Source organism: Aplysia californica, unplaced genomic scaffold (assembly GCF_000002075.1).
Source record: "Aplysia californica isolate F4 #8 unplaced genomic scaffold, AplCal3.0 scaffold00562, whole genome shotgun sequence".
NCBI classification, from domain to species: domain Eukaryota; kingdom Metazoa; phylum Mollusca; class Gastropoda; order Aplysiida; family Aplysiidae; genus Aplysia; species Aplysia californica.
In genome coordinates, this window is record NW_004797832.1 from 216679 (window position 1) to 231827 (window position 15149).

Consider the following 15149-nt stretch of genomic DNA (forward strand, 5'->3'; position numbering starts at 1 on the left):
GGGGGGGTTGTCAAGACCATGTAGAAAAACCTATTGCACCTATGTGTGTTGAATTTGAACTGACGCTATTTTGATATTTGAGCTTTCTAGTGTTACATTTGCTCTCTCTGTTTTGATGTTTGAACTTTTTATGTTGAATTTGATTTGACTATGTTGAATAAATTTTGTTACGTTTCATTTGAACGCTCTATTTTGATATTTGATCGGGAGAAATACAATTTTCAGTTTCACAAAAGTACACTACAACTCTTTTTTTGAAAAAAAAAAAAAGTAGCGGTTTCTGTTACACCCCCCTCCCCATATCGACATGATTTAGATAATAATAATTTAGGAGGCTGGCTTCTAACCATGGCTAGAACGGACTCAACATCCCAGCAAGAAGATCGATATACTCGATAGAAATTGTCTCTTCACCCGGGAATCGAACAAGGGTCGCCTGCATGTGACAGTACAGCACCTTACTGCTACACCACAAGTGCCGTTCACTACAACTAGAAATTCTGATAATGCTTTACCATTTAGTTTGCTCTGTAGCCTGTCCTCGTCTTCTCCTTCACTGCCATCTTCATCTATGAAAGACACAGGCCAGAGGTGTATGAACATGGCAGACAGAAAACACAACAATATTCTGAATAAAATTCAAATAAGAAAACACAACAATACCTGTATAGCCTACAATTCAAAGGATAAACTACAACAACATCAGTACAAATTTTAAGAAGACCACAATACTATCACTAAATAATCTAAAGAAAAACCACAACTCAATAAAATCTACAGAAAAACGCAAAAATACCCGTAGGCTGTAAAAACAAATCTAAAGAAAAAGTACAACAGTATTTGTATTAATTCTAATTAAAAGATAGCACACAAAATAACAAAGTATAACTTTTCAAAGGAAAAACTACACAGTTTCAGTTTAGTAGGAGTTTTGCGGCATTATAATATGAGATTATTTGAGTCTGCGGGACTAAAGTTTGTTGTTCTCATGTTAGTTCTCAGGACAGCTTACTTTGTGGCTGAAGTTAAACATTAATGGCCAAAAATTCATAGTAAAAACACTCATCTAAAAAGCTAATAGTCTTTACAAAATTTAGAATTCTGCTGGGATCAACGAAGGAGAACAAATTTGTCAAATTAATGCATTTAAAATATTTCCCTCAGGTCTCAGGTTTGTTGTGTGGAAAGCCAAGAATGCTTCTGAGATTTGTAGGGTCATATGGGGTAATAATCATTGTAAAGCACAGCATGCTAAAGTGAATACCCCCCAAAAATTGTAAAGTTCAAATCACATTGTTTACAACAATTAAACAGCTTTACATCTCTCTCTCTCTCTCTCTCTCTCTCTCTCTCTCTCTCTCTCTCTCTCTCTCTCTCTCTCTCTCTCCCTCCCCTCTCTCACCCCCCCGCCTCTCTCTCCGCCCCCCCTCTCTCTCTCTGCACACACGCGCACACAAACGCGCGCACGCACGCACGCACACACACACACACACACACACACACACACACACACACACACACACACACAACTGATTACAGCGATTTCATTTGACAACACACATACCGATACAGCCCTCCCATACACACCCGAATGCAGCTCCTTTACCAAAGACGACATGGCATTGGTCACTGAATCAGCAGCCACCAGTAGGTCATTCCTCAGTGACCGCGTGAGTGCAGCCGAGGCCGAGGGCTGTCCGGTAAACGCCTGCTTCACATCACCCCCCAGGCCACTCAGGCTTAGCTCTGCCGTGGCAGATGGAGCTGGATTGGGAGGAAGGGGGGGGGGGGGGTACATACGATTTTAACACATGTATGGAGGTGAAGATTGTATGTGTGCGTTTATAATGTGTGTGTGTGGGGGGGGGGGGGGGGGGGGGTTTAAACCTATAAATTAAATAAGGGGGGGGGGGGAAAAAAAATTAGTTTTAAATCTACAGATGTATAGATGGGCGAGGGTTAAGATACAATTTGAAAGATATTATGTACAATTTTAAAGTCGAGCTTTTCTGGTGCATGTGTGTGCGGGTGCGCGCAAACGCGCGCGCGTGAGTGTGTGTGTGTGTGTGTATGTGTGTGTGTGTGTGTGTGTGTGTGTGTGTGTGTGTGTGTGTGTGTGTGTGTGTGTGTGTGTGTGTATGTGTGCATACAATATTTACGTCAGTTTTTCCCCTGAGCTTTGTTATCTAAACAAAGCAAAAAACCTGGACCTTACTTGATACAAATGCACATCTCTGAGCCAACTAGGCGGAGTGCATTGAAAACTCTCCAAACAATCCGTGTTAAAAATACTATTGCTATCATTAGTACATCTGAAATATCTAAAGTGAAGACTTTCTCATTCCGAAGGCGCCTGAACTATTCAAAATTACGTTTGATAGTGAACTGCTACCCCAGCATTTCAACGACCCAACAAAAACGCATGTGCACAAAAAGGTGCGTGTAAATGCTGTGACAACCATTGTGGCATTTCACTCTGCTGCACTGCTGGCAAGATTCTTGCCAGAATTCTTTTGAACCGCCTTCTGATCCAATTAATTTGGTGAATTAATTCCATGGCGGTATTTTATGGTCAACAGCAAAACACAATTATCAGAGCCTCTTCCTGTCACGAACATTGGGAAGCTCGGCTGCGAATTGGCTTGAACTCTTTTCAGCATCATGTTGCCTGCAGTGTAGCAGGAGGTTGTCAGATCCCCACCACAAGGTGTGATCGTGACTTCCAGAATAGTTAGGCCTAAAAAATATATGACGCTCGATTCCTGTTGCGAAAGCCAAAAACACAGAAACGGTTCTGGTACGTGATCTGTTTGCTGATGACTGTTCCTTATTGTCACATGACGAGACTAACATGCAAGAATGAATAGATTCTTTCTCCAAACCATGTGGCAACTTTGGGCTTCCCACTAGCACAAAAATACAAATGTCCTTCGCCAACCTGCTACAAACTAAAAAAACATCGCTGACACAGTCATCAAAGTGCATCACAGCCGGATCAATGCTTTGGAGAATTTTATCTTTCTTAGTATTGTTCTTTCAAATAATGCTGAGATTGATTCTGAGGTTGCTTCTAGGATAAACAAACCTAGCTCTGCTTATGGTCGGCTGAGACATGGAGTTTGAGACATCTCTGGTATACATACAGGGTCAAAACTCAGTGCGTTCAGCGCTGTTGTATTACCAACCATTATATAAGTCATTTTGAAAGAAAAAAAAAAGTCACATTTTACTGTCTCATTTTTGACGAAAAATGAAAAATTTCAACATAAAGTTGACGAAATGAATCAACCATTTATAGATATACATGTGCAATTTCCTAGCTTAATTACGTGAAATTAGAGCGTAACGGCAACTTTTGTATTAGCTTCCTGGGAAAATGTTATCTCCTGTTACCAACAGGAATCATAGAGCTGTGGTACTGGAATTGGTTGGGGGGGGGCAATGCAATATCACGTTGGTGAAACTAGGTCTATTCTTTAGGCAAATAATAAAAAACACTTCAGCTTTACAATCTGCGAACAATTATTTTGGATTAAAGTGCCAAATTTAAAAGTCAATGAACATTTTAGAACCCCAGTTTGTGATTCTCACTCTAAGATCAAACACATTGTGCTCATATGAATTTCTATTCCTTTTAGCAGTAAGGTGAAGCTAATCCCATACTTACTTTTAAAAAAAAGTTTCAAGATTTTTTTAATGAACGCAAAGAGGGGCGGTAACAGGAGGGAAAGTGGGTAACAGGAGAGAAAGTGGGTAACAGGACGGAACATAAAAGACTTATCAGGTTTTAACAGCGAATCTCATCTAGAATGAAACACTTTTTTTTATTTAGTAGAGGTATTAGTACGGCGCTCGCAACTGCATAGGGTCATATGATCCCTAAGGGGTGGGTGTCAACAGAGAAGTCTTTACAGAGAATCGGGTTTACTCTGCTCACCTCTCTAGCTTTAACAGCATAAAGCCTGATTTGACTTTTAAGGCACCCCGAAAATAGCGGGTCACAAGAATGTGACAAACATACAAAAGAAGTAGAGGAAAATGACGATAATAAGGATTAGGAAAGAAAAAGCAGCAGTTCTCTGTTGTAGTTCAGGCACAGTTATGAGCATGATATTGTTGAATCAGCCAATTTACAATTCTACTGTGCATAAGAACGAGAAAAGTCCCCCCCCCCCCTCTTTCAGAATGGCCTAAAGACACTTCAGTCAGCGGCACTGCCTCGGGGGGGGGGGGGGGGGGCGGTGAAACACTTGTGTACATACATTTTTAGTGATATCATCTAAAGAAATAACTGAAGAATGGATGGGAACGTTCCAGGCATGTAACATGTCCTGTCGAGTGGTTTTTTATTGGGTGTAAAAACAACGAAGGCATCAAGCATAAGTGGGTGTCGAAACGAAATATATTGAGAGACAACATTAAATAAGATGGTTTGGACACGTAATGAGAATGGGGCCACAACAGCCAGCCTCAAATGTCTACAGCATGCGATTCGATGGCTTCAGGGCAAAAAAAAAGGCTAATAAAAAGATGGAACGATGGAATCAAAGACATCCTTCAAAGGCACAATATGCCGGTCCGAAAAGCAACACTCCTGGTACTGGTCAATGTCCGAGAAGTGCATCTCTCATCGACACCTCGCAGTATAAGAGATCAGATGAAGTAACAGTAAAGTTACCAGTATGTAGTGCAGACAGTTTACTTTGCAAAACCCCAACGGGGGTGCTTGGTATTTCCTCTTTCATTTCACTGAAACAATTTTGAGCGACGTCAGCATGTTCTCTTGATTCTTTGGCTTGAAGGTTGCTCCATGTCTTTCCAAAGTGTTTAAGCTGATGGTCAATATTAGAATCGTGAAACTTGTACTGTCGAAACGTTTTCTGGAATAACGTCCCCAATGCCACCTGTTTCCCAGTTTCTGTTCTCTTCTTCATCATCATTGCCTTTCTCACCCTGCACCAGGGTATAGTCAACGGAGAAACACTTTGCACCTCTCTCTTTTCTGAGCTGTCCTCGTGATGTTATTCCATGTCTTCCGACTTTTCTGTACACCAATTTCTATGATTCTTCTCCAGATCCCACGCGGTCTTCCCCTTGAACTTTTACCCTGTAAATTCCAATACAACACTTTCTTTGTTATGTAGCTTCCTGAGAGTACGTCCAATCCATCGCCACCGCCTTCTTCCTGCCTCATCTCTGACTGTGATTTGTCTTGTTTTCTTCAAAACTTCCTCGTTGGGGACTCTGTCAATCCATCTGATTCTCAGTAACTTCCTTAGACACTTGTTCAAGAAAACCTGGATCCTTTTTATGCAAGTCTGTGATCTGTTCCATGTCTCACATCCACACAACAGGGCTGACTTCACGCTTGAATTGAAAATCCTCAGCTTTGTTCGAGTGGTATATCTCTGGTCTTCCAAATCCTATTCAAAGATACGAAAGCAGTCTGTGCTTTTCCAATGCAGGGCTTTATTTCAGCACCTGTTCACCCCTCTCTGTCAATTATACTCCCAAGAGAGCAGAAGGATTCGAGGTCTTCTAGTGCATTTCCATCTACAGTGACCTGCTCCTTTCGTTGACCTTCTCTTCTTAGTGATACTAATTTTCTTCCGTTCGGCGTTCAGGATTTCTGTTTTCTTTCATTACTGCCCATTTCTGCCCCGTTGCTGTGAGTCTCATGTTCTCAGCGTATGCTAGGATTGGATCCCTTTACTTTACTTCATCCTTCCTCTTGTATTGTTAGAGGGGAAGTGCAATTTTCAATCAAACGCAGGGTAAGTGGCTTTTGTTGTTGATATGTTATTCTTGAGGACTTCTATAACGATATCCAGCCAGGTTTTGCGTGGGCTGCACCTGCCCTTGTATCCGGACTTATTAGAGTTGCAAGCACATGCAGCTGGTTACTTTGGTGGCACCCTCATCAGATGACACAACCACTTCATTCTTTGATGTTCTTGTTCCATAACCGGTTTAATTTCGGACAGTTTAATTCCTTATCAGCCTTTCGTCTTCCTGTTTTATGTCGTAAGAGAGTGTTGGAAGGAATAGGCAATGAATAAGTTGTCTTTTTTACTTCAGTTCCCATTTCAGGTAAATTCGGGACCTGTTTCTGGTATTTTGGCCCAAATCAGTACAAAGACAATGAAGGAATAAACAGATAATCGTTGCCCCATCGAACACGCTTGCTTTTCGTGATATTGGGTATTTGTATTTTGAAAACATGTTTGTGCATGCACATGTGTATGTGTGTGTGTGTGTGTGTGTGTTTGTGTGTGTGTATATGTGTGTGTGTGAGAGAGAGAGAGTGAGTGTGTGTGTGTGTGTGTGTGTGTGTGTGTGTGTGTGTGTGTGCGTGCGTGCGTGTGCGCACGCGCACGTACTCCAGGGTGTGTTTATGTATGTGGGGAGGGGAAGGGGTGTTTGGGTGTGCACAAGTTAAGATGAACAGTGCGTATGAAATGAGGCGAGGTTTTGGTTTTGGTTTTGTTTGTTTTCTTTTAAAAAGCATTTATGGACTATAGTTCAAGGCACCTATCATTCAGTATTGAATCAGGAATTGAGTGCAGGGTGACTGCCAAACTGACTTCAAAACCCCTAGCCCATACCAATAGAAACTATATTAAAAAAATTTTCCCGACACTAGCATAGGCCACTAATAAGTCCTTTGTGACTTTGGTTGATTGATTGATTGAGTAGGTGTTTTACGGCACTGTCGACTCAATTTTGGTGATGTAAGTGCCAACAGGTTTTACTGCAACAAATATAGGATCATGTAATGTTTTAGTAAGAGTTTTTCGGCGCTCGCAACTGCACATGGTCATATTATCATCAAGCTAAAAAGACGGACAGACATTTATGAAAATTTTCGTAAATATGGTAAATATTCTTATTTACATTTGTATTACAATATTAATTTCAGTGTATGTATATACACCGACAGCGATAACTATATATTTTTATATCCCATTAAACAGTCCTATTTTTTAAAATAAAACGTAAAACTTTTTTTTAGGGTAAACGATGTCAAAAAGAGTTTTGACATCTTTACATTTAAAGTATTTTGTACGTACACCGTTGAAGTCGACGCATTCCGTCAGGATGTGCCGAACTGTAAAATATGTGCCACGCAAAAAGGAGCTTCCTCTCCTTCGAGTGAATGTTTGTGCGTGACGTGCGTGTGTCCTATTTTCTCACGGGTTTCCCCGTCCTTCCTCTGAACCCCACAGCGGTTTGTTAGTGGCAGCTGAAAAGTGGAAGCACTGGCCGACCTCGTGACTGGCCGGAGTACACTCGCATATGACCGGCCAGGGACCGGGGGTCACAACTGGCGGGCAGACAGCTTTGCAGGCTTCTTGAAATTCGCGATTTGTACTCTCGGATTGCGCGTTCTTGGATCCAAGTCGGGCAATCCTAGCTGAAGGCTGTGTGCTGGCCTTGGCAATTTAGCCAGCAAGGACTAGCCTTGCATTCCTTCTCAGGATGCCCAGTCTTGCCGCAGCAAGGACACACGGCTGCAAGTCGGCATCGCGACTGACTATGGTCAAATTTCTGACACTGAAAGCAGCGCACAGGGTTTGGAATAAAAAGGGTCGCACGTCCAAGACCAAGTATGATGCCCCAACGGTGGCTGGAGCGCGACACAAATCGAAAGTTAGAATTATCGTATTCGTTTCAAGAGTGGTCTCCCCCCGCCGAAGAGTAATCCGGCGGGCTTCGACCACACCCTCGCAGTTATCCACAATTTCTTGGTTTGCGCAGCCCTTCCACTCATGCGTGCGGACCACGCGCTTCGACTGTTAAAACTTCTGGTGTCGCTCGGATACACAAGGAACACCACCGAAGGTCGTGATCTTCTCGAGTCCGGCCAGTTTTTTATCCGATGAGCACTTGATGAGGAGAGCACCAGAGGACAGTTTCTGGACATTCGTAGGAATGTATCCCAGAACCTGTCGTAGTGCATCTGCTGTCTAAAAAGGTTTGGATCTGTGATCTTTTTCTGCGCATCGGTGCTGCCGATGGTCAGGTATGACTGCCGCGGAAGATCTCTGAGACGGGGGAGGGCAGAGGCTGCCGTAAAGGTCCTTTTTCCGTTTGGGTTCGGTTTGCTCGGATCGGCGGCTGCACCCGCTTCAGCGAGCCGAGACTTTTTAATAACGTAGGGAGTTGGGGAAGGGTCTTTATTTGAAGAAGGTTCCATGTGAGTGTTATTATTGGTTCAACTCCGGGGCTCCCCACCCGCCATCGAGCCCAACAAGGGGACACATAGCTCGGATAGCCAGAGCTGTGCCAGGGCCACCCAGGAGCTATACTCTCCCCGAGAGTGCACAAGACCCTCCCGTCAAGATTGACCCAGGGCTTGAAGGAGTTTCAACTCCCAACCGATTGGGTGGCATGGGCCGAGCCACCCTCACGTCTAAGAGGAAAACCTGGGCCAAAGAGGTGTGTTGGCGAGGGACAAACCGTAGACTGATCTGATCTCAACCGCCAGGTACCCGGTTTCCCCCCGTACTGATCGCACCTCACGGTCAACAAGGCTTTACTCAGTGGGATGGGTGACCTCTCTTTTTGCTGCACATGAGGTCTGCGGTGGGAGAAAAGATAGAATAGAAAAGGAAGAAAGAAGGAGAAGAGGAAGATACACCAAAGTCGGTGTCGTATCCGAATCCCAGAGGGTTGGGTTCCGTGTGCTACACCTCGTCCTTGAAGAGGTTGCATCTCCTGTAGACGAAGCAGTGAGTCTATTTATATCCCCCCGACCCACTGAGGGTATTGAAGTTCCTGCCACCTAATCTGGTTTCTTGGAGGCATATTATGGTGTCTGCTCCGTAACATATGGTCTCAGTCACGATCCCTCTCTGCTACAGACTACGGCAATTCCAGTAGAGAATCCCAAAATTACTCTTTCCCAACCGCTGACTCTTTAATTGTGTCTTTCCGGCCCTTCTCTTTCTACCCCTCCCACCAGTTTTTCCCCATTTCCATTTTGGCTAGATTCCTGAACAGGAGTTCGAGCAAGGAGCACGTACACCGTAGATTCTGCGAGAACCATGTTTATTAATTAGATCCTTCATTGTGGCTTTGCAAAATACTGAGGAAGTATTCTGTCCATCTAGTAGAGCCTCATACTAGACAAGGGGCTGGGAACCTGAATGTCCGTTCGCCTGGCGCCAGGCGGTCTTTGCTCGTGACTGTACTCCCCACACGGAGATCTTGATGTCAAAGAGGTAAACCAACGGTTTACACACAAGGGACGCGTCTTTCACAGTACAAGTACAGCTAGGTCGCGAGTACCCAATGGGGAACAGCTCCAGTGTGCTCCACTACCCGAGTACCCAAACATCTGACACCCTCGGTCTACTGACCTCTGAAAGTCTGGAATTAGATCTGGATCACACAGGGTTAAATCTACAGAGGAAAAGTTTAAGTTATTTGAATTTTGAAATGTTGGGGAGTGGTTAAAATACTAGTATTGGTTTTTAATTTAAAAAAAAGTAGTCTTCGATGATTTTACCTTTAGTGTCACTTGATTCATTTCCCCAAAGAGGGCTATGGGCATTAAAATCGTGTAACATGAAATGTGGTTGGAGCTGTTTTAAGAGTTTATTAATTCTTTTAAAGAGGCGGCAATTTGGACGGATGTATATTAGAATAGATAATAATAGGACAGTGTAGGGTGACTGCGACTGCCGGAAGTGTTGTATTTATATGTATTTGTCTGTGATTGTTCGGTTGTTTATTAAAATGGGGTTGCCTCAAGAGGTGACTTGGTTGTCGGTGTATATTTGGTTGAAGGTTTGATAATCTAATGTGATTTGGGGTGTTAGTAATTTTATTTCTTGTATACAACATCAAAGCCAACCTGATCAACGTCATAGAAATCCTATAGAACAAAGCTACGAGCACAGTATTTTTTAACAACAACATTGGGGAATGGTTCCTGCGTGCAGCAGTGACAGACGAAGGATCAAAACCAGAAATACTCCCCAGAATAGCGCAAGTTTCAGCAGCAAGGACCAGGTTGAAATCCATCTTGAACGACAGAAATATCACCATCAGAACAAAGATCAGACTGATGCGTCCCCTGGTCATATCAGTATTTCTGTATGCTTGTGAATCCGGGACCTTGAATGCAGACCTTGAAAGACTGATCAAAGCTGTGGAGATGAGACCAGATGCTTCCGAAAAATCCTTGGTATTTGAAACACAGATCATATCAAATATTAACGTTGCTCTTGCTTGAGTGAACGTTCCGCCGTACTGAGCCCTATGTGTCAGGATGGCTTTCTCCTGACACCACTTCGAACACTCAGTCGCAGATGCAAAGTGACCCCTCTGACGACAATTTGGACCCCAGGGATCGGCGGAGCAGGTCTCCAAAGAGTGTCCTTCCTTGCCGCAGCGAGGACACCACGCACCATGAAGACAGCGTAGCTGTGAGTATCCGACGCGCTGACAGTTGAAATAGCGCATCGGTTTCGGAATACACGGTCTTACCTCTAGCTCTAAGTAGGCAATGTCTATTTTTGTTGGTGGCGTGGGTGTATTGAATGTCAGGATCCACGTATTGGTATATATTTCCTTGCAATCTCGCGGCACTCTGACACGACGAGCAGGGACAATTCCATCAACCTCCTGGACCATCTTTTCTTTTGTACAGCCACTGAATTCTTGGCTTTTGATGACACCCTTGGATGTGTTCAGACTTTTGTGCGGTTGAACACATACGGGGATGCCACCAAAAGAGGAGCAGGTCAACAGTTTACCTGACTCTGTGCTGGAGCCGACTTGTACAAAGAGGTCCGAGGACCCTAGTTTAAAAAAAATGTATTTGGGTTTCATAATTCCGAATATTTTGAGAGATTCGTGAATTGTGAAGACATTTAGGGACGCTAGGTTCTGTTTCTCATCTTTTGGGGAGATCACCAGAAATGGTGACCACCCCGAGGACGTTTGCTTTGGTATGTCGCCCGAAACGCCCTTCTTTCGTTTGCCCAGGCCAGGACTTGCACCTGTTTCTCCTGTCCGGGACTTGCTAGGGTTTGGGAAGGAAGAAATAGTTGTTTTTTATCTGGGCCAAAGTGGCGTGTTAGTGAGGGAAGCCACACTTCAGCCACCAGGATCCCCTTCCCCTGTCGTTCGGGTCGCACCCCACGGTCAACAGGGTGCCTCACGTTGCAGGGATGCGTGGTCGAATTTTTGCCAGACCGGACCTTCTGTCGACAGATCGGAAAGAAGGATAGATGGTCGAACGAAGAAGGGGGAAAGACGGCAGTAGACAGACGATACCTAAGTAAATGTCGCCCATGCGCATCTGAGTGTAGATGTTCATGGGCAACATTTGAGCAATGAATGGGTCGCACCTCTTGCTGGCGGAGCACTGGTTTTATTTTCTTAGCTCCAAACACACGGGTGTGAGGGGGGGGGGCGTATAATTGAAGAAGCCAATCACTTAAATTTGAATGTAACGACACTGCTGCTCCAAATCAACCTTTGCTATTATGATATGCTTTCCCTTGCACCACATTAGTTGTTTCTTTTTCAGGTACTGTGTCATCCACCTTATGCAGATGGTCTTCAAAAATGGTAACCAGATCTGGTCATATTCATTTGCCTACAGATAGTAGATAAGATACAATGTAATGACCGGCATGGACCTTTAGAGCACCTCCCCTTGAATAAAAAGATTCAACGTCTAAAATAACAGAAAATTGTGGCTGCTTAAGAATTTTGAGGCTGCAACTGAATAGCACTAACGGAGAATAGTTGTTGTCCAAACGTCCTTTCTTTATTGTGTCCTGACATTGGGTCTCGGTTCGCACGCGAATGACTTTATAGACCCCTATGACTTTGACTGTAATGTTTTCTTTTCAGACCACAACAAATTTAAAGAGTGCTAAATTGGTATTCTTGAACAGTAAACCGAGGTTTGTGTTTCAGCCCGTTGCTGTCTGGACTGCAACTAGTCTATCTATGTTATTGCAAAAGAATTTGCACTTATGTAAGATCAGTGACATGGAATGTGCACCTAGTTTTCGCAAGGTCATATGAGCGCCAATGGGTGGATGTCAACAGAGAAGTCCAAACGGGTAATCAGGCTTACTCTGCTCACCTCAACAGCACAAAGTCTGTTTCGACTTGACTATCAAAGCATCCCGGAAATAGCAGTTGACAAGAGAGTGACAAATTATAAAAGAAGTAGAGGTAAATAACGATAGTTAGGGTGAGGAAAGAAAAAGCAGTCGTTCTCGCTATGTTGTTCCGGCACAGTATGCATGGACATGACACTGATAAATTAGCCCATTTACAATTCTACTGAGCACAAGAACATGTTAATATTCCCCCTTAGAGAATGGCCTAAAGACACTTCAGTCAGTAGCACTGCCTTGGAAGGGGGGGGGGGATTTGCACTTGGTGCCCTTCAGTCACATCTATATTGTCCTCTTTATGTTGTACAACTGCCGGAATACCATTCACACCTTGTGATGCCAATTGCACAAGGGGCAATTCTTTAGAGGGGAATTGCACAGTAAACAAACATCCACCGAGAAGCACCGACTTAGGGTGTGAGAGAAAAACGCGTTCTTGAGGTAGCAGGATTCTAAAAAATCACAATATCATGCTTTATTTTTTTGCTTTCTAAGAGTGCTTGAATCTTTACTAAACAGAATGAAATAAAAATAAAGGTGACAGAAGACCTAGCTTTTTTAAAACAAATGTTTTTGTGCATCAATGCCCATTGTTGAAGTCCTTGACAACCATTTGTTTACCTTGGGAACAACAACAATTTGATATCAAGGACCAGAAAGTTGGTGTGGCTCTTAAAGAGACCAGGCTACGTACACGCTTAAAATGGTTTGCCTGAGGCCGGTAGTGCAACTTATTCAACCTGTTTGAAGATTTGGCTGGTGTGGAGTTGTTGAAGAGGTGCTTGCACGGAAAGACCCAAAATGTAAATGAAAATTCGAAAAACTGATATGGGACAGATGCAGTAAAGAGAATTTTGAGGATAGATATATTGTTGAGGAGGCTGCATGGAGTGCTCTAAGCTACTTGAATGATGGTTTTAGCTCAGTGAAAAAGAACAAAAAAATTTTGAGAGTCATAGCTGGGACATTGCCAGAAAGATGTGTCGTGATGGGGACCTGTAGCGTGAGATGAATGCGACCGGCAAGTCTGCAGGGAGCACCAAAAAGAGGAAGAAGACGTTGAGGGCCATCAGAAAAGGCTTTCAGGACAGTGCAAAGGAGAAGGAGGGAGATGTATACAGTCCTGGTGGCAGTAAGGCAGTACTTATAATTTGTTTCTAACACGAATTTCGTTTTTTTAAAATTTTCTCAGTTTCACATTTTCAGCCCGCATGCCATTTTTCAAAACTACTTAAGATATCAAACTGAAATTTTGCGAACTGATTTGGAGGATAATGCTGCATGTCCTAAAACTTCAACTAAAAAGACAACATTTTAATTAATTTTTTTCTGAAGGTCATGCATATTTGATTAGCATGTTTTTCTTCAAATTTGTAAAGCCATACTTCAACATGGAGTAAACAAGAAAGCTTATGTTTCAATATCTAGTTTCTTTAATTCAGGACCTGAATTGGGCATTACAAAAGCTTTCCTGAAAGTTATATAAATAAAAACTATAAGTAGTTAATAAACAAGAGTGCATATTATATTTTGCTTGCGGTGGCCATTTTGAATGCCTAATTTGCATTTTGTTTTGGTTATTAAAAAAATTTCGGTATTGATTTATAGTACATACGTATAGGTGAAATCATACATGGATGTATGTCCCAGATAGCCTTCTTTAGGATTCAACTGCCTTAATATATTGGCTGTCCATACCTTTTACATGACAGATGGACATAAAGCACAGATACTCATTACGAGTACTTTATTTTCGGGTAAATCCGTATTAACGTACGTAAAGATTCTCGTGTCAAAGCAAGGGTGAAAAACTGATTTGGTCATAACAAAAACTTTGTTTCTTTACAATACAACGCATTTTAAAAACTATTTCCTCCACGGTTTCGAACGCCGATTTTAAAGATGTTATTACACCCAATTTCATGGGTCAAACCATTCAACTTTCATCTTTGTTGCAATTTTTAGGGTCTATCCTTATTGTTCTTCCACTAACGGGGGTGTGAAGATATATTACCAAACAGATATTGAACAAAAGAGGTGGATTAGTCCGCGTTCGTGTGTTTGTGTCGTGCATTGTTCAGCATACTCCCATCCATAAAAAGGTACAGTAACGAGTAAGGCCGACTTGTACTGCAATTGTAGCGCGTGTTCGACATCGCAACGACAAAAAAGACTTGGAATGGTTCTCTGGGTTAGGTTTTTCCATTCTGCTATCAATACATCATGAAATTGATCCACATTGATGATCTGTTGGTTGGTGTACCTTCTCCTTCCATCATTATGACTTACGTAAAATCTAGACTCGTCAGGACTGAGTCCCAGTCTCAGTATTAGCTTCCTTTTTAAATATTGGTTGCACCAACCTAAACGAGCTTGTCTTCGTAGGGTTTGCGGTCTTAAATATGCTTCTGTCAATTGGTGCCGAATTGTGACTGCACATACTGTAACGGTGGCAGGCGTAATCGATTTTTTGGGTGGCAATAAACACGAATATACTGGTTTTGTTGTGCGGTCGTAACCCTTGGTTGCCCCGCCCTTGGTTTTTCGGCGACACGTCCAGCAGTCTGGAAAGTTCTTGCAGCCCTCCAGCTGTCCATTGATAAGCATTGATCCATGCTGCAACGCGCCTATGACCAAAACTGGATGTGAGAATCCCAGTGGCACGGTTGTGCTCTCAGTGCTTTAATTTGGCATGCAGTTAGGAGTGGAAAAAAACGGAGATCAATTTAAGAATAGAACGCGTTTTCTTTCTGGAAATACTTAATAATTCTGGTTGATTCAATGCAATAAGAAACCACAACATATAGAAAATTATGTTATTACGTGTTTTGCACACGTCACAAAATGAGAGATGACCACATCAACAAAATAATATTTATCTAATGGCCAGACGGTGGACAATAAATATCTCACAATGTGTACTTGTCATCAAAGACATAATTTGTTAAACGCGACGTGCATTTGAAAAGTGAGGCGTGTTTAATGGAGCTGGGTATATATATA

At 42.8% G+C, this 15149-nt stretch overlaps 1 protein-coding gene across 2 annotated transcripts in view; it reads right to left on the minus strand.

The window, feature by feature from the left end:
• The window catches only part of LOC101855974 (dystrobrevin beta), a gene marked incomplete at its 5' end in the record, with an annotated part of 83144 nt that overhangs the window by 42537 nt on the left and 25458 nt on the right, over window positions 1-15149 (minus strand). For both annotated transcript variants that reach the window (XM_013087235.2, XM_035972035.1), the window contains 2 exon segments: window positions 516-569; window positions 1588-1764. In XM_013087235.2, the coding sequence (XP_012942689.1) occupies window positions 516-569; window positions 1588-1764 (231 nt within the window).